Source organism: Onychomys torridus, chromosome 4 (genome assembly GCF_903995425.1).
Source record: "Onychomys torridus chromosome 4, mOncTor1.1, whole genome shotgun sequence".
Lineage (NCBI taxonomy): Eukaryota > Metazoa > Chordata > Mammalia > Rodentia > Cricetidae > Onychomys > Onychomys torridus.
The window spans coordinates 105,875,552-105,901,735 of record NC_050446.1 but is presented as its reverse complement, the minus strand read 5'-3'; the positions used below and the strand labels follow the sequence as shown (position 1 = coordinate 105,901,735).

The following is a 26,184-nucleotide window of genomic DNA, read 5'->3' as shown; positions in this document are numbered from 1 at the left end:
CATGAAAGGGGGAAACAAAACCTCATATATGCCTTCCAGGAATGGCTCTAGGGGAAAACTCTTAATGTGCTCCATAGCTCTACAAGAGAAGAAAAGGCCCAAGGGTGTCTTGATGTCCCTTGAGTCCCAGCCTGACCACCTATCTAAAGAAGTAACTCCGTAGGCTCTGTGTGGCAAACACAAACCCCTCCAGAGGTGTGACTTCAGTACTTAGGAGGCAGAGAACTGCAGAATGAAACCCTGTCTCGACACAGAAGATAAAGCTGAGGGCAGGGCTTGGTGAGTAAAGGGCTTGCCACAAAACCTGAGGACCTCAGTTAGATCCCCCAAATCCATGTCAAAAATCCAGGCAAGGTGTTGCACACCTGGGATTGGCAGAAACGGGAGGACCCTTAGGGCCTACTGGCCAGTCAGCCTAGCAGAGTAATTGAGTTCCAGGTTCAGTGAGAACAGAGACCCTATCTGTTCAGAAAACAATTGACGGAGATGCCCAATGTCAGCCTTTAGCCTCTGCGAGCGCTCGCGCGCACACACACACACACACACACACACACACACACACACACACACACACATCTAGCGTGTCCACGTCACTCACATACTCCAGGTCACTGCATGTGGTCTCACTGGGTCATCATCACAGTCTCAACCCACTCAACCCACCACTGGCCAAAACACCCCACACAGGCTGTGGCTGTGGAAGCCCTGATTAGCAGCTCCATTTCAGGAACTATCTCTACTCTCTAGAACCCTGGCAACGGTTCCCTACCCCAGGAGCATGTCTCTTATCTGGCTGCTTTCTCCAGGGTCCTCATTATTTGCAACCTAGATCGAGACAATCCCAAGACCACACATCACCCACAAGGAAGCCTAAACCCTGCTTCCCTCTCCCAGCCTTAGTTCCTGTTGCCTGAACCTCCATCATGATACACTAATTCACACTAAAAGCTAATGACTAATCAGAAATTACACCATTTCCCTCCTGTGACATTAGAAATGAGTCCCTACAGTTCTCAGACAGTTTGACTCTGGGTATGTCCTCCCCAACAAACACTGTCCACCCCAAGCCAGCGTTCTCCAGAAATGGAGTGTCAGTGCAAGGGGCAAAGGAAGCCTCTGGAAAACACCCACACAGGTTGAATGACCAAACATGTATCCCAAGACCGAATTCGGAAGACTTCAGGCAGGACCAGGGTACTGGGGGACAAAGGGTGGCCTAGAGAGGTGGCTGGGCCGGAGTGTTGCTTACCAAGTCTCACGCTCTGTACACGGCCCCCAATGTGTCTGGAAGCCTCAAGCACGGTGACATCGGTGAAGCCCTGCTTGAGAAGTGCTGTAGCTGCAGCCAGGCCAGCCAAGCCGGCGCCGATCACCACCACGCGAGGCTGTCCCCTTCTCGGCAGACCGCGACTGAGAGGGTCATCCGCACTGTCGCCACTGGGTTCACAACTTTGCATACCGTCCGTACTCACCTTCTAGGAGCCTGTGACAAGGGGGGGGGGGGGGAGTCAGCTCACCTGACCCAAGGGACAGTCACAGCTGCACCCCCTGCCCCAAAAACCTGATCAGGAAGAGACGCCTCCCCAAAACACAAAAAGGGAGACAGGCAGGGGCAAAGAAAGATGAGAGCCAGGGAGGGAGATGTGTCTTAGGCCCCACCAACAGGCCAGAGGTAGAACCCATCAACCCCACCCTCAGATCTCTCCAGCTCTGCCTGTTCCCTGTCCACAGGTCCTAAAGTGGAGACAAGAGGTGACCCCAGAGGAGATGACCAAAAAAGCTGAGGTCAGGAGACTGACAGGACATTTGTTCAACTCCACATGGCTGCTCTTTGTGCCCACGCCAGGCTGCTCACACAGATATCAGGGCACTCACACATACGAGGGATACTTACACAGGCCTCAACCCATACCAGCCCAGAACACATGTGCGCACAGCACTGGGCTCTTCCCTAGCACTCTCTATCCCCTTATACCTTTCTCCTCCTTGCCTTTCTGTTGGCCTTCTGGGTCCTGGTGAGGTGGCGATGTGGAGGGAGAGACAGTCTTCACCTCCCCACTCCTCTAGGAAGTGCTGGTGTCCGACAAGCCTTGCTATTCTGGGTAGGTCCTTTCTCCCAGTCACCACAAAACAGCAATGAACCCAGGCAACAGTGAACTGTGATGACCCACAGCACCAGCGGCCAGACATCAAATTGACAGTTAGACTCTGCCAGCTTACTTAAAGACGCCAGACTTCGGGCAGCTGGTAATGCAGGAAGAAAGGAGGTGACCCACAGCTGGAATACACTAGTCAATCCTCTATTCCCAGAATGAGCGGGATGGTTTGGAGGTATCTGAGGACTACCATCTAGGAGATACTCAGCTCATTTCCCATCCCTTACATTCCCTGACTCAAGCGACTTAAAGAGTCCAGTGGTCTTGGCTAAGGTTTGAGTCACAGATGTTGCAGAATTTAATAGTACCAAGACCCAGCAAGAAATAAATGCAGGTGGATGAAAGCTACTGGACCACAACCAAGAAGCAAATAAAACCTTCACCCACACCCATGAAGCAAACATGACCTTTCCCAGACACAGTAATCCACTTTTAAGAATCCACCAGAAATGCAGGGCACATCCCACCACATAGACATGTCAAAGAAATGTATAGCTTTATCCCACTGACCAAATCCAGAAAGAACCCAAAGCTATGCAGTCCCTCGTCCCATGCCATACTCAGCAACTACAGAACCAAGCTGCTGTGCCCTCCACAGACATGAGACTGAGCCAGAGGCCAGAAGACATAAGACTGAGCCAGAGGCCAGATACCCAGCAGCAGCACATACTGTACAGGTCCATTTATATAAAGTTCAGGGAGAGGCAAGCAATCTGTTGAGGACGGAGATTAAGGAAGAGGGGAAGGGAGAGAGAAGGGCAGGAGTGGGCTTCCTGCAGGGAGGGAACAGATCTGCCTTGATCTGAATGGAGGTTACATAGCATGTCAAGACATGCCAACTTGCAGCTGAGGTTTCCATTTTCTTCGGGATACTTGGAGGTTTAGCAAAGTAAGTATGCTTTGGTGTTTTGTTTTGTTTTGTTTTTCCTAAATATGCTCAGGCTGAGAGGCTGCTTCTCCCCAACTTACTTCATATGATGCCTGGGCTCAGAAAGAAATGCTCCCTCCCTACCCACCTCCTACCCGACTCCCAGACTCAGACTGGCCAAGTCAGGGTAGACCATGTTTTCTAGACTGCAGGCAGGTGGCGCTCAAGGCCCAGACTCCCTCCCAGGAAATCCTAGCTTTGCCAGAGGATGAGGCCACCAGTAGGTGGGCGCAGGCCTTTCCTGCCTCCTCCTCCCTTACCCTCTTCCCCTTCTCCTCCATCTCCACCCTCTGGGGAACATGCCAAGCAGTGCTAGCTGGACTCTCTCGCTCCCTTCCCTTCTGCTCTCGCCCAGGTCCCTGAGCACTAAATTTAGAGGTGAGGATGTGGCAGATCGCACGCGCTGGCAGGGTCAGCTGCAATGCCACCGGAAGTCTGCCAGCCACCGCCACCGACGCCGTGACAAGCTAGTAAATACACGGAGAGCTGCGGAGGGCCTGCGTCAGCTGTAATGACGCCAGGATGTTCTGGCATCGGGTGAGACGTGCCTCCGCTGCATGCCCCAACCCATCCTCTGGAACAAGAGTGGGGATTTCCCTTGCCGGCACCCCTGCCCCAGGGACACCCCAAGGATGGGAAGGCGGCAGTGTTTGTAAAACTTACTGGTGGAGCCACATCTTGAAATGCTACTGTGTTGATCAGGTGTAACAGGGATTAAACTGGAGTTCCCACATGGACTACGGCCACACACACCTCTAATTCTAGTAGTGAAGGCTAAGGCAGGAATATCATGAGGTTCAAGCTAGCCTGGACTATAAGGCAAAACATTACTGAAAAAACAAAAAAAACAAAAACAAAAACCAGAGTGTGTCCTGCTTATCGCTAAGGCGCCATCTCAAAAAACCAGAGAAGTCCAGCTGACCTTTCTTCTCCTAGGCTTGTCTGGCAGGCCCTCACAACACTGCTGTGACAGTCAAATAATATTTGGCTGTCACAGACTGTCAGCATCAGTCTAAAGGATCAGGTGCTGTAGGTATATTATGAAAGGATTCTGGAGTGCACCACAGGCCACCTTAAAGATGACTACAGAAATAGTTCTCAGCCCCCAACACCAAATCTCAGAGACCTCGAGCACAGGTATCATCAGGTGGAAGCAGAACAGGAAAGCTGAGCCCACGTGGGTCCCATGCGCCACTGACCTTCACAGATAACCCCACAGTCGTGGTCTTCCAGAAGCCTTGTCCCAGATCAGTTCCATCCACCCTTGTCACCCACAAGAAGCCAAAGGCACCACATACACAGCCACAGAAAGCAGAGTAACGTCGTCTATCACGGCCCCCTTGACACCCTGTATCCATCCACCAAGGTCCAGCTAAAAACTACGAGACGAGACGGCATATCCAGAAAGCCTGCTGTGGCGGCCCAATGGAACAGGCTGCAGCTGTTGTCTTGTTTCCTGTTAGTTTCTATCATTTTTCCCCTCTGGGATTTTTGGGGGTTTTGTAGTTTTGAGAGACAGAGAGAGACAGACACAGACACCATCTTATTGGGGAAGAATCATTTAAATGGTCCTTGGTGCATGCCTGCTGTCCCTCTCTCGCCTTGATCTGCATGCACAGGAGAACAGAATGCCCTGTACTTGCCCACAGATAAAGGAATGAAGGAAAAGGGCTGGCTCAGCCGGGCAGTGAAGGAGGAGGAGGGAGCTGAGGGAGACACAGAACAATAGATACTTGCCTTTTTGCTCTGGCCTCCATGGTAAATTGGGGTGGGGGTTCTAGGGCTTCCTGCCCAGCATCCATGTCCCAAAGCAGGCCAAGCCCCAAAGCTTCAAGGAATCAAGTCAGCCAGAGCATAAGCGCCCCCCTTCAAAATACCCCACGGCCTCCTGACACCACTTCCCTGGCCACAGGCCACAGCTTCCCACTGCTGCCCAGTGCCAGCACCACCTCCACACCATCCTGCTGAGCCCCTCCCAGAAATGCCCAGAACTCAATGAAGGCAGCACACATCTTCCTGGACTCATCCCTCAACAGCCCAGAGTCAGAGCTGTAGGTGTCCTTGGAAGAAGACCCCCTTTATCCATTGGGATAAGCCATGATCGCTCCTACAACCCAAACACTATGGCCTCCACCCGCAACGTTCTCAGGGACCCTCCAGCTTCCTCCCTCTTGAGTCTCACCTGTACCCAGTCTCAATCTCCACCCTCTAAATCAGTGGTTCTCAACCTCCCTAATGCTGTGACCCTTTAATACAGTTCCTCATGTCGTGGTGACCCCCAATCATAAAATTATTTTTGTCGCTAATTCATAACTGTAATTTTACTACTGTTATGAATTCTAATGTAAATATCTGTGTTTTCTGATAGTCTTACATGACCGCTGTGAAAGAGTCATTTGGCAACCCTGGGGGTCACAACCCACAGGTTGAGAACCACTGCTTTAAAGGCTAACTGGCTAGACCTCAGTAATCTGACCAGAGAATACAATCCAGCAACTCATTTGAGTATCTACTCCACACCAAACGTGGAAAGCCCTTTATCCTCTGGCCCTGCTGGCCTCAGTTCTCCAAGATACTCCCCTCCACACACAACATAAATCCCAAACTACAAAGCCTTGGGCTTCCCCAGCCCTCCTGATGGCCTAAGGGAAACTTCCTCCTTGCCAAACATCAGAATAGCAGCCTCTGGTTCTAACCCGCACCGTCCTCACTGGGACTCAGGAGCTGTGCCATCATTTCCCAAAGCGACTGTGAACTGTAGGCCCCACACGCTGGCTCTTAAATACAATAGCCATCAGATGGCTCCCAGAACACAAGTGTCTCACTAGGGACCTCTTACAGCCTGGTATCTCAGGACCGAGGCTGCAGCCTCCCTGTCGCTGAGCAAGGCCAGATTCCAGGCCGGACTAGCAGTTCTCCAGCAAGTGAGCATGGTCCACAGCCCAGCCAGGGTAGACACCCCTTGCTCCTCAACACCGGGACCAACTCTGCCTCCCACACTCATCCACGGGCCACTGCTCCCCAGCTATCGTTACTAACAAAAAATACAGTTCCACTAGCGATCAATCACCTCCCAACCTTTCAGAGACACAGAAAACACTCTACCTACCCATCCTGGGCCCTCTGAACACAAGTTACTCCCTAGGGTGCCTGGGATGCTGCTCTTCCCTCAGATCACCTCAGTCTGGATTTCTTCATCTGCTGCCTGCAGAAGAGTCGCCAAGGCTCCAAGGTCACCAGTCTCCTCCTCACTTCACTTCCTTTAGAGTCCAGGACCACACCAGCTGAAGCCCTCCAAACCAGGTCATTGCTTCTAACCAGCATCCTTCCCCTCCCTCAAGCCCGATGTTTGCCCAATGTTTGCTCATGCGAGATCTACCCAGGACTCAGGCTGCCTTCCCTCAATTGCAGGAGACAGAGTACCCACCCCCTCCTCAACCAGCCCTGTGAACCTCATGACTCTCTCCCAACAGGTAGGACTAGTGGCCTGGGGCAGTAACAGCTTCATCTTCCCTATAGGGATACTCTTTCCAAGCTTCTAGTAGGAAGAAAGGGAAAAGGAAGGAAGTGGGGGGAGTGGGGGGGATGGACTGGTCCAGGAGAACATCTTTGGGCTGTCCGGCAGGTCTGCAGAGGGATTTGGAGTCTTGAGACCCCCTAGACAATGCAATTATTCTTCTAAGGTAAAAAAAGAAAGAAAGGGGATAAGAAAAAACAACTCCCAGAAATCCCACACCAGCTGCCTTGCTGTGCTGGCAAACAAAGAGGCTCTGTGTCTGTGCAAGCCTCCTCCCACCCTCCAGTCTGGGGCAGGCCGCCCCAGCCTCCCAACCAGACCCTTCCCAGCCTTCTTGCCCAGGCCACAATGAGTACACTGAGCAGCAGCACCAAACCAGGAGGGTCAGGCCAATGGACAGGAATAGCAGGAATAGACGTGTGAACACAGTGGGCAGAACAGAGAGGTCCAACTCCATGGCCTACTTGTTTGCTAAGTAATCCCTAGGCTAGGGCCTGCCTTTCTCTAGGCCTCATTCGGCCAACACTTCTAAACTCATCCCAAGAGCATCACATACGCTCCCACCTCCTGGGATCACGTAGCTCAGCCCCATTGGACACCTGCCCGTCTTCAAGCTTCTCTGTCGGGAATCGAGGGGTCTACTACCTGCTTGTGGACTGCTAGGAGAAGGACACAAGCCCAGGAGGGACGTGTGGCCACCTGTAAGTGCTACCTCACAAGAAAGGTCAAGGGAGGAAGGTCCCCAAAGGACTGTTAGAGAGGGTGGAGTCACCCTCCAAGATCCCGAAGCTCCACTGCATGTAAAGGAACCCATGTCTTAGCTCAGAGCCCAGCATCAGCCATAGCCCCGACCCAATGGAACCTTGACCCTGGTGTCAATCAAATGCCCACAATCTGACTCCCAGCCCAATCTCAACTGGCTCTGAGCCCCTCAACCTGACTCTCCTGACCACCCTTCCCCCATTCAATGGTCATTAGGCAACTCCAAGTCCACAACAGGGAAACAGTAGAGGAACCTCATTTCCCAGACCAGCTGCAGCCCTAATGACAACCAAGGCCCTAGCTTCCTCCTGGTGCCTGGCTTCTCTCCAAGCACTGTGCCTTTGTTACGCACCTCTCTTCCCTCAAAATGTAGTTCTGAAAAGAACAACTTCAAAAAGCTTCTTGTGACCCTGTTTCAGAATAGAGGAGGGAAGCCAGCACTCTTGGCAGCCCTTGACTGGCAACACACACACATACACACACACACACTGAACACACCTCTCTCATGGAAGGAGTGGGTAGGAGTGGGCAGTATACTGAGAGGGGTGAGCACCGTGGGCCAGACACAATTTCCTGCTACACTGCAAGGCAGAACAGACATAGGGCACTTTATAGCGTCCTGAAGGGGCAGACCCAATAAGAAGCCTAGTTGGGGGATCACCAAGCAAAGAGCGCTCGCTCTCTCTCTCTCTCTCTCTCTCTCTCTCTCTCTCTCTCTCTCTCTCTCTCTCACTTACAAGCACAAATAGTCCCCTCCTACAGGCCAACTTAAGCACCACAGTTTTCAAGGATGTCCTGAGATGTGATCACCAACTTTTCAACGTCAGTAATTTGAATTCCCACCACTTACTGGATGTGTGACAGGTTAGTTGGCTTTTGTTATCTTGATACAAGCTAGAGTTATCTATGAAGAGGAACCTTGCCTATAGGCAAATCTATAAGGCATTTTCTTGATTAAGGATGTGAGAGAGGAGGGCCCAGCCCATTGTGGTCCTGTCCCTAGACAAGTGGTGCTGTGTTCTATAAGAAAAGCGGTCTGAGCAAGCATGAGGAGCAAGCCTGTAAGCAGCATCCTCCATGGCCTCTGCATCTGCTTCTGCTTCTAGGTTCCTGCCTTGGCTTCCTTCCATGGACTGTAACTCAGAACATGTAAGCCAAATAAACCCTTTCTTCCTCAAGTTAAATTTTGGTCAGTGTTTTATCACAGCAACAGAAACCTAAGACAGGGGACCTCATCAGTGAAACAGGTTGTGTGACAATGCACACAGAGGCCTAGAGCTGAGCACACATAGCAGCAACATTGCTTTATTCTCCCACGGGCCCCCACCTGTACACAGTGGGAGTCACCAAAGAGAAGACTGTGCCAGGTGAAAAGATGCAGGTGGAGCTTGGAGGAAGAAGCCCGCCCAGGAAGGGTCACAGGCCTTTTAAGTAATCTCACACTAAGTAATTTCAAAGCAGGAATGTGAAGCCTGACAGAGCTCCCCACCCCATAGAGACATTCCTATTGTCTTGTGGTAAGACAGAGAACACGTTAGCAGAGAAGGGTCAGCCCGTATCTCACCTGCTGCTGGTGCTTGGACCTACCAGGCCAGAATGCATGCGTGCTGCCTCCCAAGAGCCCCTTCCATACTCACACCCTAGTGTAGCCCTCTCCATTTCACCTGACCTTTGCAGCTAAGTGGATAGTGCAGAAAGATAGAATGCGACATCTGAAACTGGGTTATAAAAGACGCGGTAGCCACACCATCCTGCCAAGCAGACGTGACCCACCACGGAAGCAGATCCTCCAGCCCCTGAGCCTTCAGATGCCTGCAGCCTCCTGGGAGACCCTGAATCAAAGCCACTCAGCTCAACTGCATCCTCATTCCTGACTCACAGACGAGCTACAAGTGACGATTTCGCTGTTTTAAAACTACTAGCGTTGAGGTAATTTATTGCCCAGAAATAGATAATGAATAATCTTCAGTTTCCTATCCAGGAAGCCTTGAGGGGGAAGGAGATCCCCGGGTAACACTTCTGTCATTCAGGAGCTCCATCCCCCTCCATTCTGAAAAGCAGAACTAGAAACCAGGCCCACTGACAGGTACATCCCATTCCCCAGGAGATGTCTACAAACACCTACACTCACACCACCTCATTTAAGTCAGACTCTATGGAATGGAGCCCAAGCATTAGGCTCATCTGTGAAGCTATTTCAGGTGCAGGCTCCAAATGCAGAGACTGCAGGGAACTGATGCTATATCAGAGGAGGAGGCTGATGAAGCTGAGCCCAGATCATGGACAAAGTCCCCTTTCATGTTGCCACTGACTGGCTTCCAAAGTCCTCTGCAGTCCAGGTCTGAATACACCTCAAGCCGTGCGCATCCTTACCATCATACTCACCCATATCTTCTCCTTCCTCTGCAGCCTCTGCAGAAACTCTTCTCCCTGCAGGAGAGACCCCAGGACACAGGGCTGGGGTCTAACTGAACAAGCTTGAAAAGCCTTTTCTCGTCCCTGAAGTGGGAACAGCCATCACACTTGCCCTGGTCTGGGTCCTATGCTCCCCATCAGAAATACTCAATGAGATCTATGTTTGCATGTTTTGTCTCCTACAAGATGCAGCCTTGCCTGGTACTGCATTTGACCTTGTGGAGGGCAGACCATCAAATTATAGAGACAGGATGGTCCTGAGGCTCACAGCTGGGTAACTCAAAGGTACAACCAGGAGCTAAGATCCAGACTGTGGACCCTAATACAATCTGCGAAGGAGTCAGTTCCGGTCCCAGACATGGTGCTTAGAGGCACTGCTGATGAGAATAACACTCCACATGAGATCAAGGTGCCCCCACCCCACCCCGCCTCCGGCCCATCCCCCCTACCAAAGGTCTCCTGCTGAGGCCTGAAGTCCCAGGTCCCAGAGGTATTCACCTAACTTTCCTGCCATGCCCAAAGAGTTGGGAATAGACATCTCAGCGTGGGCAGGGAGGACGCATCCCACCTTCTCCTCCAAAGGGAAGGAGTCACTCAACCAACAGCATACAGGCATCCCAGTCTCCACAAGCCATGCATGTCCCAGTGGCTGTGGAGTCTGGGTGGGCACAGGGCATGTGGGTAGGATGTGAGTTTCTTACTAAATCACGGGGGCATTCTAGGCCTGGGCTGGGCAGATCTGAAGAGACCGGACAGCATACACAAAGCGTGAGAGAAATCCACGTTGAAACAGAGCCAGGTGGTAGGGACAAATCTTTTATTCATTGAGCAGGTTTTAATGAGTGCTACTCTGTGGCAGCCCTGGGCACCAGGAATACAGAAAAGCTAGAGCTGCCCCCTTAAGAACCTGACAGGAAGAAGAGGGGGTCAAGAACATGATGGGGAAACCCACAGAGTGACCCCGGTGCTAGTTGGAGTTCACTGACTCTGGACTGACAGCTCAGGAACCTACAAGGGACATAACTAGGCCCGCTGAATGTGGGTGACAGTTGTGTGACTCGATCTGTTTGTGGGGTCCCTGGCAGCAGGACCAGGACTTATCCCAGATGCATGAACTGACTTTTTGGAGCCCATTCCCTGTGGTGGGATACCTTGCTCAGCCTTGATACAATGGAGAGGGGCTAGGCTCTCCTTCAACTTGGTATGCCAGACTTTGTTGACTACCATGGGAGGCCTTACCCACTCTGAGAAGTGGATGGGGGTAGAGTGGGAGGGAGGTGAGGAGGCGGGAGAAGGGGAGGGAGGGGGGACTGGGGTTGGTATGTAAAATGGAAAAAAAAGTTTTAATAAATAAACATATTTAATAATTTTAAAAAAAAGAGTCTGGCAGGTCAGAGCTTACGAGAGCCACAAAGAAAGAAGTTGGGGTGGGGGACAGGGAAGGCACTGGCTCAGAGGAAGTGAGAATGCTGTGTGGACCTCCCGGAACTTACAGAGGCAGGATGTGGAGTCAAGGCAAGGCTCAAGTCACAAGCGTGACTTCAGTGGCCAGTCATGACACGGCTAGGATAAACCCAGACTAGTTCTTTGTCATCTAGCTGACCCTTTTACCCCTCATGATAAGTCTAGGGTGTGGGAAAAGTCAAAACCTACCTAAGACCAAATACCATGATGCAGGCCCCAGGGGTTGAGGGGTGAAGCCTAGGCTCTGTTCTCCTGCCAGGGTCATCACCAGAGGTGAACAGGCTTCTGCAGGTCACAGCCGCTAGCACACCCCCCAAACACAGGAGAACTGCACTGGGCATCACCTGCACTGCCTAGGCACCACCTACATCAAGAGGCAAATGCACCCAGCATCACCCCGGATGTGAGTCATCATGCCCAGGGCCAGACGCAACAGAAATCTACCCTTGGTGAGTACTGAAAGACAGGTACCTAGGAGGTGTCAGCTGGCAGATGAAGGAGTGGCTTCCCCACGGGCTTCTTTCCTCTCCCTTCCCACACACTGGCCACAGCTCTAGGGCAAAGCAGACCAGCATAGTCAGCACTTTTGGCTGACTCTTTCAAAACCACTTGCAAGAACTGAGGCTGTGAACACAGCTCAGCCGCTCAGCTCAGCTCCCCGCCCCCCCATCCCTCAGTGTCCCTCGTGACTCTGCACAAAGCCCAACTGTGCCTGACAGTAGACCCAGTGGGGGGTGGGGGTCCTCCAGCAAGCCTGTCCTCTCTCCTGGGTCACAGAGCCTCCACTTAACCCAGCATGAGACTTGTGCTCCTTGCATGCAAAGAAACCCTTCAGCCCCACAAGGGTAGAGACATCTAAGATCTGCTGGATCTGGGGAGCATTTGCAAGGAGGGAGTCCTTGTCTTCAATAAACTCCTTTCTAGCAAAGCTACCACTCAAAAGTCCCCCCATTACAGCACAAATTACAAAGCCGAGGTACATGATCTCAAAAAGCATTTGCATTAACAAAAGAACCCCCCAGTCCAACAACAGAAGAACACCAGAGCAGACAGACTGCTATTTTATTTTCCTATTCTGTACCAAGCTCTGGGCTGGGCTTTCCATTCACTACATCCTTCATGCTCCCAAGCATCCTGCGACCCGCTGTACAGATGAGGGACTAGGAGAAGAGGGCTGAAGAGAGCAGACAGAGGCTGAGGCAGGGTCAACCTCTGCTCAGTCTTTACTCAGGACCCCAACCGGGGCGGCAGACCCAAGGGTTGCCCCAGGCTTGGGGACACTTCTCTTGTCCTACCCTGCTCTACAGACTGACACTGTACACATTATGCCAGACACTTGGGGCTGGGAAGAGTCACCTCAAAGCCTGGCAGCTCACCCCAGCTGCACAGCCAAAACCCAGGGCTGTCACTAGAAGGCCACCTGCCTCTTGGCCTGGGTGCTTGGCGGAGTAGGCTACAGACCCCTCTAGTCTCCCTGCCCCAGGTGCTAGCTTAGGCTCGCCAGGCAAACACTGTCAGACTCAATCCTTCACACTGGTTCCTCCTGCCCCTCCTGCCCTAACAGGGTACGGGATACAACAATGTTGCTTGGCCAGGCCAAATGGAGCCACCAGGAGTAACAATCCATGAGCCCCACTAGACGGTCAGTCACCTCCTCTGGCTAGCCCAAGACTTCCCCCTCCTGGTGACTTTAGGGTGCTAACAAGTGCAGGAGACCAGCCACCGAAGGGCTCTTCACACTATCCATGCAGGAAGCACAAACAATACCCAAACAAGCAGTCTGCAAAGCCAATGGTGTTCCCAGCAAAGGCCACAGCTGGGTCTAGGGCCTGTGACGTAGCCCATAAAGCACCCGGGGAGCTAAGACACTGAGTTTATACAACAGACATCCCCTTCGAGTCTTCTTGTTAAGTTCAAGGAGACTCAGTCACTCCCTGCTTTTGAAGTCAGAGGCCTCTCAAAGCATTCTGCCATTGCCACGACTTTTTATGGCAAGTTTGAAGGCACGAGTGTAGCACTAGACACCCTCCTGTGGAAGGTCCAGTCCTCACAGCGATGCCGCCATATTACAGAAGTGAGAACCGTGACTCAGAAAGGTCATGAAAGCCATTCTGTGAGACACTAAGCCTGATGCTCACTCTTTAATTCTGATAAGGGTCGCATTCAATGTCCATCCCAAAGCTACCCTCCGAACGCCAAACCCTTTCCAATCTAACTCACAAAGTTTTGCATTATGTATGGTTTTATGTTAACTTTCCAAAGTTAAGGAGAGTGAGAGTCCTGTGTACTGAATAATGAAAACTCTTTTTACACTTTCTTCAGTGTTTGCCTGCAGGCCATCCTCGGTGTCTCCTGACAGCATTATCCTAAACTCTATTGGACTTGGAGTCTAGGATTTCACTAGCCTTCCAGGGACAGCATCCTCAGCCCCCGAATCAAGACAGCAAGCAGACAGGCAGAGTTGGGGGTGGGCACAGTTGAAGGTTTGGGTACAGGTTCTGAGGGGACTACCGGATGAGGAGAGAGGATCAAGGCAGATGGTGCAGAACCTGGGTTTGACCAGTGTCCCCTTTCTGTGAAAGGTGACAGTAGCCCCAGTCTCAGCATGCAGGGTGGGGGCAGGAACTAGCTCATAGCTGGAGGGGTGACTAGGTTCTTTGCTTTGTTTTCTAATAAATCCCAACTCACTTCCAAGTGAGGCTTCTCCTGTTCTTAAACCATACTGGCCTTAACACCCTTCCCTACGAAGGCAGAGGACTGAACAGCTGGGGTGTTAGACCCCACACCAGGTCACCCAGCTATGCCTAAATGTGATGCTTTTCTTCAACCTCTCACCTTGGTCCTCTAACCCCCAACTTACAGAGATCCCAGGACTCCAGCCTGTTCAAGAACAAGAACACAGCAACACAACATACCACAGCTGGGCTGAGGCTGGTGAGAGGCCCCACGGATCATCCTCTTCCCAGACTCCCCAGTGGGCCCACAGCAGAGGCACCAGCTTGTCAGCACCTGACATGGCAGTCTGGCCCCTCCTCTGGGACTGCTGGGAAGCCATACCGTCTCCCCACCTGAGCTGCTGAACAAAGACTCTTCACACTACAGATGTGCAGGGGAGGTTGGGGGGCCCAGACCGTCCCCACCAGTCACAGGAAGGTGGGGGGCAGGCACCCCAGCAAACCACCTCCTCCCCGTCCTGTGCTGACCACACCCACTCTGAGAAGGTCCTAATATTTTGCAGAATGACAGACTCTGAGGCTAAGAGTCACATAAGCAACCTAACCACTCCCCACGCTTTGAGCCATGAAGGGGCAAAGATACTGGGGGTTCCTGTACCCTACCTCTTCACTGTGTACACTGCCATGTTTCTCACTAATCACTGTCCTGATCACTTGGCTCCTCAGGGCCTAAGTACTTAAGACAGGTTCCTACCAGTCTCTTACGTTTTCATGTTTGTTGTTGCTATTTTTTGTTTGCTTTGGGTTAAGTTTTGAGATAGGGTCTCACTATAGAACCCATCCTGAAACTCTTGGGTGCTTCCTACTACTGGGATTACATGCAGTTAGCACCATGTCCTGCGTGGCCACTGTTCTCTCACAGGGCTCCTCTGACCCCCAGGACCAAGCCTGTGATGTCTTACCCTCCTCTACTTCCTCATCCCACTGGGCACTACTCCCGAAGCCAGTTCCCGCTGCCCTAACCCCCCCACTCTTCCTTTTCCTAAGCACGGCCCTAGTCCAGCAGGACTCCACCCCAGCCTGGGGGTGTCTCTGCTGGCCTCTATGCCTCCCTTATCCAGGGTAGGCCCTTCCCTGGGTCCTTCCTGGAGACACTGCTTCCATCCATTTGTTAATCACACAGGTGAAAACTTCAAACTGGTGCTCCACGTCACACAGCCCCCGTGGCTGTATATATTATCCCTGTGGCATAAATAAGAAACTGAGTCACAGGGAGGGTCAGCTTCTTGCCTAATAGATCATAACCTGCTTAGGTAACTCCTGAATGAGAGGGTGAGAGAGGCGTACATCAAGGAAGTGGCAGGACAGTGTGACACTGGCCGACATCCCTCCCAGAATCAGAAGGTCCAAGCCTGTGGCCATGAAGTCCTGGGCATCAGATTAGACCTTCTGGGTCCGTCAATCACTCACCCAATGAAGAGAGCAGAGACCAACTCTGGACCTGGGATCCATCTAGCCTATCCCTCCCTCTGCAAGCCCTTTGTGTCCACGACTGTCTAAGTGTGTTTGCCCCATCAAGCCCACCTCTCTCAGGAAACTAGCCCTCAACCCTTCCTTTCCTCCTGAGTGCTTCTGAGCCCATCCACCATCCATGTCTGCGGTTCCCAGGGGGCAGCATTCTTCCACTACAGCATCCCAAGGGGTATTTTCCTGCTCAGTAAGATAGTAGGAAATCTTTAAAAACACATCATTTCCTTAGCAAAATAAGCTGGAGAAACATGCGATCATCTTTCTTTCCTATATAACTTGTCTGGACCTCCAATTTTCATAAACACAGCAGCTTGACCCTCCCAACAGGACAGCAGAGCAGACCTGCCAGTTTCTTCTCTTATTTCTTTCCTAACCCTAAGGAAGCTTACAGCAGTCCTTGAGAATAGTACTCCCTCACCCCTCAGGAAGACTTGGCAAAACGGGGAGACAGGCTTGCCTGTACCCTCCTCCGAAGGGTTGGCAGAGCACCTGTAGAACTCAAGCTTAAAGCAGACCAACCCCAGCCCTGCCAGCCCCTCGGGCACAGGGTGGCATTCTCCTTCAGTGTCTGTCGTCCCACCTTTTGCCCGAGAGAGGTGACTGCAAGCTTGGTACAAGCATCTAATGGGACCTCAACCGACTAAGCTATGCTAAGCCAGGAGAGCAAGGAGCCTTGGGCAGGAGAGCCCTAGGTAAGCCAGACAGTTTCCCACACCACTCACCCACTCCACTGCATCATTAGCACACACCGTTTAATGGTAAACCAGAAGTTAGGTACACAGAAAATACACAGAACCCCACCCAACAAACTCTGTGACATCACTCCACAGGGGAACAGAACCTCTCTGTTCACAGACAAGGAAACTGAGGTGGCAAAAGGGAGCAGACACTTGCCTGTGGTGGTTCTGCCCAGGCCCTGACTCCCAAATACACTGGGGAGGTGACCAGGACAGCCACAGCCTCATTCATGTGACCATCAATAGCAGCAACAGGGACTCCCACAGGGCCAAAAGGAAGGAGAGGGCACGCTCCAGGAAGACAGAGGGCTTGTCAGAAGTGTCACAGCTGTGCTGGAGCTGAAGCCAGCTGCAGTCCCAATCTCTCGCTCCGCCCTGGCTAGAGGAAGGGTGCTCACCCCAGATTGGCTCCCCCACCAGACTAGGCTGTAGGCAGAGATAAGGTGTCCTGCCTGTCATCCACACGTCACCCTGTGTAAGGCCCAGTCACTCCAGACACCCTGTTGTGATCTTGGAGCTCCAAGAAATCAGGCCTGTGATGCCGGCATCTGAGACTCAAGCACGCATAGGTCCCTCATCTAGCCCCACTTCCGAGCAGGCCACCCACAAGCGTCCTCCCCTACTATCTTACCGAGTCCTTTCTACACCCCCCACCCCATTGGCTCCTTTGCCCACGGAGGCTGCTCCCTGAACTCTGCCAAAACAGCCCACAAGGGGCTGAGAGTACCTGCTATAGGTCCCATCTAAACTAAGGACATGGGTTGAAGTTCACTGCATAGACAGTGGCCGGTGGAGCAGCAATTCTGCAAGGTCTATGCTCTTAAAAATGCAGCCTCAACCAGGCACAGTGCACACCTTTAATCCCAGCACCCTGGAGGCAGAGGCAGGAAGGTCTTTGGGAGTTGGAGGCCAGTTTGGTCTACCTAGGGAGTTCCAGAACAGCTACACAGTGAGAAACTGTCGGGAAAGAAAAGAAAGAAAGAATAAAGAAAAGAAAAGCCAGACAGAAAAGGAAAGGAAAGGGGGACCCACTGAGCACTAGGACCATTCTGTACCCATTTGCCGAAAGGAAAGGGGGAATACAGATTCCCAGGCCTCACTCTGGACCCACTGAATCAGACGAGACTGACCTGCATTTTAGTTAGCCGAACAGGTGGGATGTCTGTGCTCAAGTTTGAGAAGCATTTGTAAAACCACAGCTCTAATCACATTGTGACAGCCATGACCTATAACCTTCGGTGGTTCCCTGGGGCCTGGTATAAGTCCAGATTCTGCAGCTGGGCAATCAAGCTTTTTCCCAGCCTGGCTTCAACCCACTTCCCCGACTTGACCTCCTTTTCCACGCTGGGAATGGCACCTCAAAAGGCTTCGGGACACTCTCAACAGCACAACTTCTTCCAGGAAGCCTCTCCGAAGTGCACCTGGCACTGCCGGTCTCTTTGAGTGCCTGAACAGTGAGGACCACACCCTCTGTCCTAGCTGCCTCTGAACACCAGGCTGGGTGCAGGAGATCCCAGGTGCCAATGACATCTAAGACGACCTAGGGTCCAGGTCAGGCTCTGCACTAGCCTCCAATTCAACTCAGCAAACTAGGACGCAGGCATAGACAGGCCTCCTCCATGAACCTCCTGACAACTACAGCAATGTGCTTGCTGTGTGCCTCAGTTTCCCCAAATGCAGAAGAGAATGTCCAACAATCCTACTTTCTCTTCTTGGGAGGAGATGGAGGATCTGCCCAAGTGGAAGAACAGATCCTCTAAGCTCTGGGGCTCAGGATTTGTAATAAACATTACCCCTTGTGTGGTCAGCTGCCCCTCCTCAGCCAGCCAGAGCCCTAGAGGTGGTCATGTGTCTGGAGGTGTCCCTAGAAAAGGCTCCCAGGCACAGCTGCCCTGGCCTGGGTCTCAGGCACCTCTTAGAAAGACCCTCAGAAGAATGTAGTCCCACAGAACTACCAACCTCCACCACCTCCAGGGGCAAAGAAAAAGCCTCTCTCATCCCATTTTACAGAAAGGCAGAGAGAGGCCAATGCACCTCCAGTCCCTCTTCTCTATCCCTTGGCTCTGTACTCACATCCTATCCAGCCCACCTCAGAGCCCAGCTGGGTTCCCAAGAGTCAAGCTTGAAGCACCACCTCACTGTTCTAGGCGGGATCATGAAGAGGCTCGCTTGTCTGTGGACCCCCACTGAGCTTCGTCCTCTCTGGGGAGGGGAAATTCACAGAAGCAGTGACAGGGACATAAACCACGAGGTGACATTCTAATTAGTGCTTAGACTCGAAGCACAAACCCGGCCTCGGCAGAACCCTGATATCAGTGTGTATGAACCCCAATTCATCCCAGAAGAGAAAGTGAGGCCTGAAGCGGAGAATCGTGGCAGCCCACCTTGGCAAGGGCTCCAGCATTAAAGGGTATCTGGCACCCGTGCAAGGCAGGAAAGGCCCTTGTGTGTTAAGAAGCCCTCCACCGTCCCAAATCTAAGAGGCAAGGGAAAGGTGGCCTGGATCCCAGGGCCAGATGGTTCGGGTTCAGACCTCACTCTGCCACTATTGGTTGTAGTACTGGACCTGCAGCGTGCCTTCAATAAAATGGAAGAAAAGGCAACCACGTAAGGTGCTGAGAGCAGTATGTCCTTAAAACAACACCTAGTGCCCACTGAGCACACTAGGACCTATTCTTACCCACTTGCCCTTGGCCAGATTTCCTCTACTCAGGATGCTCTCTTTGCTCCCACCTATGCCGGTCCATGACATTTCCTAGCCATGCCAGCCTTGCCCCAGATACCAACTGGTAGCTCCTAACTCCAGCACTTGACTCACAGTATGACATGTGGGTCTATCCTAGATTCCCCTGTCAAGATCCCAGCTCTCCACCCTTCCATATCAGAGGTCCCTGGCTCTCCCCCTCTACTCTGAAGTACTAGCCCCATGATTCAACACTCCACTGACTGTTCTGTACAAACTGGAAAGCTGGGGATAGCAAGATGAGGCTTCATAAAAAGACACACCCCCAACACCAGCTTATTCTTTCTCTCAACTCTCTGGCCCCCTAGGATGGAACATGCAAAAGCCACCCAAGGGAGTAGGCTGAACTAAATCCCAGGATGTCTCCATGTCCTGAATTAGAGACCCTGCTTCCTACACTCTGTATAGCCACAGTCTAAACACATGTACACCTTGATTTCTAGCCAAGAAAGCAAAGAAAATCATTTAGCTGCAACAGGCCGACAATGGTCCCCACATGCCTGGTCTCCCCTGGTTAGACAGGAATGACCCCAAGGTACCCTATTTTCTCAGCTTCCCCTTTTCACATCCTACTTGCTGGCTCACATTCTTGCAGCAATTTGCACAATTGCTTTTGTGGAAACAAAACTCTTCAGGATCACTTAAGGCTACAGGAGTCTCCCATGCTGACTGTAATATCCATGCCTTTCTGCCTAGCCGAACCTCACCTTTGCAGCTCGAGATTTCCTGAGTGTTACCTACAGGGCACCAAGCAAGATGCTTCAGATACAGCAATAAGCCAACCTGTCAACAGACAGAGCTTTTAGGAGACCTGCCTTGGGCCCACCAGTCAAGGTTTTAGCCCTTAAGAAGGCAAACAAAGTCCAGACAACTGTAACAAGGGGTTATGAACTCTTAAACATAAAATGAAAAAAGTAAAGCAAGTTCTATGGTGAATCACATGTAGAGGAGGGGCCCTCTGCACAGGCTAGGATGGTATCTGGGGAAGGAATACTTAAATTTAGAACTAAAAAAATGTAAGCAAAGCATGTCCAGTAAAAAGCCCTGGAAAGTCATCTTCAAGTCAAGGAAGGCATCACAAGCAAAGTCTCTGGGCCAGGGAAAAGCTCGGGGTGTTGAAGTGACTCAATGTGTCTGCCAGAGAGACCAGAACGGTGACTAGAGTCAAATAAGGCTGGGAGGTCATCGGTGGCCATGTGACAGAGGGCCAGCTGGGCCATGGGAAGGTTGTGAGATTTCACTCAAGTGTAATAAGCCGTCAAGGAACAAAATGATCTGATCAGAATGTTCTATGTCATTCTTGCTGCTCTGTTTAATAAAAAGATGCAAAGAAGATAAGGGGAGACACTGGGAGAGGCCGCTGTAGCATTTGGGAAGAGACTCAAAGGGTGGCTTGGCATGGGGCAGTCGACCAAGGTGGTAGCAACAGATTCAAAGCATGGGGAACAGATCCTAGATGGACTCTGTGGAAAGAGCCAAGGGTTCCGGGACTGGCTGAGAGGGGAGGGTAGAGAGGAGTCCATGCTGCCTGTCCTAAAAGATGGGCAGATTACCAGCCATTTTCAGATGGCAGGACCTGAGAGGCTCCTGTCCCAGGGCTCAGGATCCTGCTTCATCCACATTAGTTTTCTGTCAAGCAGGACAGGACAAGCAGTCAGAGGGTGATGAGACCCAGCTGGGGCCAGAGACAAAATCTGCTATTCAAAATGATGAGCATGAAACACTTAAGGTCTTTGTGTTCAGGGCTGGAGAGATGGCTCAGGGGTTAAGAGCCATGGCTGATCTTCCAGAGGACCTGGGGTTCAATTCCCAGCACCCACATGGCAGCTTATAACTGTCTGTAACTCCAGTTTCAAGGGATCAGACACCCTCACATAGACCTACATGCAAGCAAAATACCAATGCACATAAAATAAATCAAAAAAGAGATCTTTGTGTTCGTAAATTGTTTCTGTTGTTGTTAATCATAAGAAGGAATGAAGCCGGGGGTGGTGGTGGTGGTGGTGGTGGTGGTGGTGGTGGTGGTAGTGGTAGTGGTGGTGGTGCGAGCCTTTAATCCCAGCACTTGGCGGATCTCTGTGAGTTCAAGGCCAGCCTGGTCTACAGAGCATGTTCCAGGACAGGCTCCAAAGCAACACAGAGAAACCCTGTCTCTAAAAATCAAAAAAAAAAAGAAGAAGAGAGGGAAACTGGAGTAGAAAATGAACAGATGATGTCGCATTAGAAGAGGAGTCAGGCCGGGCAGTGGTGGCGCACACCTTTAATCCCAGCACTCGGGAGGCAGAGGCAGGCGGATCTTTGTGAGTTCGAGGCCAGCCTGGGCTACCAAGTGAGTTCCAGGAAAGGCGCAAAGCTACACAGAGAAACCCTGTCTCGGGGAGGCGGGGAGGGGGGGGGTGTCAGGAAAGGAGGTGCTGAGAACAGAGCCTGGAGCCCTCCAACATTTAAGAGCTAAGTGAAGTGGTTCCAATAAAGCAGGCTAAGGCAGACAGGCAGGAGGGAGGGACTGGAGAGCCCGGAGAAGGATACCACTCTGGGGCGGAGCTTTTCGGAGACCTGCAAGGTGGGCAAAGCCTGCTAGAGTGGCCAGTGTCGCTGGAGACCCTGGGTGCCTCTTAGGGAGGCTGCTAAGAACAGAACTTCCCAGGAAGATACACTGTAATGGGAATTGGGTCCCTGCCTTCAAGGGGGTGAGATTCAAGGCTAAAAAGGGAGACTGTGGAACGAGAGGGAGGACATAAGCCTGTTCTCATAACCTGTGGGTAAGAAACCCTGGGGGCACATATGGGCATAGTCACAGGGCCCAGGAGCCTACCAGGAAGCATGGCCCTTCAGGCACTGTAATATCCCTTCCTCTGAAGAGGTCGCGGAACGCAAATATGAGAGCCATTTACACACTTTCTTGACCCTCCATTTACCCCCAGCCCCGCTGACTTCCACTCAGCACCTGCTGTTTCCCCCCAAGCTCGGCCAAGCGGACCCCAGGCGGGGCCATGCTGTGCCACTATCGGTCGGTTCCTCGAACAACCCGTGGGCACGTGCTTGCTCCTGGTGCAAGATCCCAGAGGTTCGTGATCGCTCACCTGCTCCACAGCCGCGCCACCCCCAAGCCAACAGCCGGCCTCTGCACCCCTTCCCGGCAAAGCCACTGCTCCAACTCGCCCTACCCTTCGTGAGCCTGGCTCCCGCCAAGCCTGCGGCAGACTGCGAGCCCCGGGACGGCCCTCGGGAGAGCTGCTCCCCATTCCTCTCGCTGTCCCAAAGAGACCCGCAGACTCCGGGCCCCCGCAGCCGCCGCCGCGAGCTGCGCTCCTTCGGCTCCCTAGCGCACACCCTCCGGGCCGCCCGAGTGTCTAGCCGGCTTTGTCTGCGCCGCCGAGCGGGACGCCCGGGGGATGCGGCCCAGACCCCGGGGTCGCAGCCGTCCGGGGCAGCTGCTTCTGCCCACCGCCCGCCGCCGGCCTCCGTCGGGAGTCCCTCGCCTGCGCGGCACCGTGGCTGCCCGCGCCCGGGTCGGGGAGGCCGCGCCGTACCTTTCCCTGCCGAGCCGGGGAGCGTCTTCGCGAGCGGCCTCGGCCTCTCCGCCTCCCCTCCTCCGCAGCCGCCGGGCTTCCTCCTGCAGCCGCCGCCGGGACCGTAGGGCCGAGCCAGCCGCCGCGGCCTGTGCGGGGGCCCCGCTCCGCCTCGCGTCCCCGGCCCACCCCGCCTGTGCGCTCCGCCCCGGACACGCCCACCGGGGGCGGAGAGCCCGAGGCCACCCGGCCTGGAGCCGCGGGCGACACAGCCACCTGCGCTCCCCTATCTCGCAAGTGGGACGCCTCACCCACCCATCTGCCTAGGAACAGAGCCAGCCCTGCGCTGCCCCGCCCCGCAAAGCCGACGAGGTCGTCCGGCACTGGAAGAGCGCGCCCGCCTCAGTTTACCCACACCCAGGAGCCGCCCTTTCGAAAGGAAAGAGAGCCCCCCTCTCCTCCGGCGCTGCCTCCACTCACTCAGGTCTCGGCTGGGTGTCCACGTCAACCCGGAACCTGAGGTGAAAGGGAAAGAACACTCACATCCCAACCAGTCCGCTCACAGCCAGGGCCGTGGTCTGAAGTGGCCCTTACAAAGTGTATTTCCCTGTAAAACCTTCAAGTTCTTAATAAGAGCTAAAGTTAATATTAAGAGGCACTTTTTTCTTTTAAAAAATTGTAATTGCTTAGAAATTACTTGTTAGCGGGGCAGTGGTGACATATGCCTTTAATCCAGTTGTTCTCAACCTTCCTAATGCTGGGACCCTTTAATACAGTTCTTCACGTTGTGTTGACCCCGACCATAAAATTATTTCGTGGTTGCTCCATAACTGTAATTTGCTACTGTTATGAATCATAATGTAAATATCTGATATGTAGTATCTGATATGCGGCCCCAAAGGGGTCATAACCCACAGGTTGAGAACGCTGCTTAATCCCTGTACCCGGGAAGTAGAAGCAGGTGAATCTCTGAATTCAAGGCCAGCTTGGACTACAGAGTGAGTTCCAGGACCGCCAGAGCTACACAGAGAAACCCTGTCTTGAACAACGCCCCCCCCCCAAAAAAAGAGAAAGAAAATCATTTATCCATCTCTGTACCCCTATTCAGTTTTTCATGTTTTATTGGTAATACACCAGGTCAGCACTGGATCCAAGGGAATACAAGCCCCTGGTGGCAGCAAAGCCTCTACTTTGGGCTGTGTCTCAGCTAGCTGGACAGCTTTAGCTCTTGATGCATCAGCTGAGAGACACCTTCCTGGGCGGCCTCCACCCCTGTTGAACTCCCCTGATTTCAGCCTGAAACAGCCAATGCTGAGCACTATAGGTTCAACCAGGAGAGAAACAGGATGTGGTGACAAATATGTGTGATCCCAGCCTCAGAAGGCCAAGTCAGGAGGGTTACAGAGTTCAAGGCTAGCCTTGGCTACACACCAACTCCAAGGCCAGGCCGAGCTACACAAGCCTTTGGCAAAGGAACAAGGAGTGGAGGGTAGCTCAGCAGAAGAACACTTTTCAACATATCCAAGGCTCTGGGTCCAATGCCCAAAACTGAATTTTAAAAAGAAGCCCAGACAAGCCTCAATGCAACATTTCACTATTAGAATAAGAATTTATACCTTATCAAGCTGATAATAGAAAAATAAATAAATGAATGAATGGAGCAGGAATCTTAAAAGTTCTTATTAATAAGATCAAACCTGAGGCCAGTTATTGGGGTGACTGCTAGAAGATCAGAGAGACAGAACAAGCCATAGCTTCCTCACCTCGACAGTTCCTCAGCTAATCTTGTTTCCTTAGACTGGAAGCCTCTGTGTCCTTATCTGAATGTGTCTCAGCTGAACTGTGCTCCTCAAAGCCTAAAAGCTTAACCAGCCAAATGCTTCTAGTTTCTGGTCTTCACACCTTATATATCTTTCTACTTTCTGCCATTACTCCCTGGGATTAAAGGCATGTGTCACCATGCCTGGATGTTTCTAATGTGGCCTTGAACTCAGAGATCCATAGGAATTTCTGCCTCTGGAATGCTAGGATTAAAGGTGTGAGTGCCACCATTTTCTAGCCTCTGTATCTATTGTCTGTCTTTTCTCTGACCCCAGATAAATTATTAGAGTGCACAATATTTTGGGGAACACAATACAACCACAAATGAAAATGGAAAAAAAAAAAGAGGCCCAGAGAGCAGACTGCAGAAATGAGCTCTGATGTTCCCTGACAGAGAGAGGGGCCCACCTAGGACCCAACTTCAGTGGGGGCAAGTCCATTTCACATGCAGTTTCTTCTCACTCAGAAAGGTCTTGTCATTGACCAAGCTCAAAGTCCCTCTTCCCACTCTCCTAAACACCAGGTCCTCCTGGGGTTAAACTCAGGTAGACATCATCCCCTCCTCTGTGACCCCTTCACCCTCCACCAAAGAGCAGAGTGGGTATGGATGGCTTTAAGGGTTCAAGCCCTTGAGTGAATTCTGCCTCTGGGTAGTTACTTGGTCTTAGGCAAGTTACCTTGTTTCCGTTGCCTCGGCTGTAAAATGGGCTTACTACATAGTACCTGCTCCAAAGAGTGGTGGCAAATAAAAATATTAATCTGGTCTCATGGGAAACTACTCAGATGGCCTTTGAGCAAATAAATGGGGAATTTAGTTACTTGTGTAACAGAAAAGCCCAGCAGTGTGCAAAGACCCAAATAAATAAATAAAGACCCAGACTTGGTCTTCCTATCCCTACCTGCTCCTTACAGTGAGAACCTGTTGTCAGCAGCTCTAGGCTCCTTCCTCACAGGCCACACCCTCTTTTCTTTCACTAAAATGGTTGGTTCCTATGTCATCCCAAGGCAGTCACTGAGGTGATGCCTGGAGTCAATCCATCTATTCTAAGCCATATGGATAGAGAGTGAAGAAGAATTGTAGGACCCTGTTTACTAGCAGAAGGTGAACGGGCCCAGAGCTGTGTATGCCAAGCACACAGCAAGTTCCCCTCCAAGAGTCATTAAAGATACACATGTTCCAAATAAGACAGATAAGAAAACTCCACCTGTTCCTGGGCAGGTATTAAGCATTGTTAAAACTCTGTTTTTAAATTGCTATTACTAGCTGGGCATGGTGGCACATGCCTTTAATCCCAGCGCTCAGGAGGCAGAGGCAAGCAGATAGCTGAGTTCAAGGCCTGCCTGGTCTACAGAGCAAGTTCCAAGACAGCTAGGGCTACAACAGAGAACTGTCTTGAAAAACAAAATCACTATTAATAAGTTTTGAAGTTCTTATTGAAGTTCTACTGATGTTTGTGTTCTTGTCAGTTGGGGAATGTGGAGATTTTGCTCCCTAACTAGGAGCTATTGGAGTCTATCTTTATTGGATTCTTGATTTCTTTGAGCCAAAGCCTGCCACCAGTCAGACATCCAACTGGACTACCCTTGGGCCAGTTGCAGCTGTTTGGAACTCTCCATGGACACAAAGATTGCCCTGGTTCCTTGGCTCCTGAAGGCACAAAGACTGCAAGACTGCAAGACTGTTTCAGTTTGCAGCAGACTCTTTTGCTCTCTGAAGCCCAAATGAACTCAGATGATCCCACAATTATCTCCACCCATAACAGAGAGAGCACACTTCCCCTAGTGGCCAAGCAGAGGGACTGCCATGACCTATACTAGACCTGTAAACACAAATGTCCATTTGTGTGTTAAGTGTATCGTTGGTACAAACACAAACCATCATTTGTACATGAGACATGCTGTGATTGGTCCAAATGCTCCTTTC

At 51.9% G+C, this 26,184-nt stretch overlaps 1 protein-coding gene across 8 annotated transcripts in view; it reads right to left on the bottom strand.

Annotated features, from left to right (window-relative positions):
• Positions 1 to 22,694, bottom strand: part of Smox (spermine oxidase) — a 34,781-nt gene extending 12,087 nt beyond the window's left edge. The window contains exons 1-3 of one of the 8 annotated variants that reach the window (XM_036184374.1): positions 4,284 to 4,696; positions 1,976 to 2,244; positions 1,250 to 1,483 (exon numbers count right to left, since the gene is read on the bottom strand). In XM_036184374.1, coding sequence (XP_036040267.1) covers positions 1,250 to 1,457 — 208 coding nt within the window. In that variant the 5' untranslated portion in view covers positions 1,458 to 1,483; positions 1,976 to 2,244; positions 4,284 to 4,696. Of the gene's footprint in view, positions 1 to 1,249; positions 1,484 to 1,975; positions 2,267 to 4,283; positions 4,697 to 6,193; positions 6,339 to 22,460 lie in introns of those variants that run through there. The other 7 variants (XM_036184379.1, XM_036184371.1, XM_036184377.1 and 4 more) reach the window with 7 other exon arrangements.
• Between the last annotated feature and the right edge of the window lie 3,490 nt (positions 22,695 to 26,184).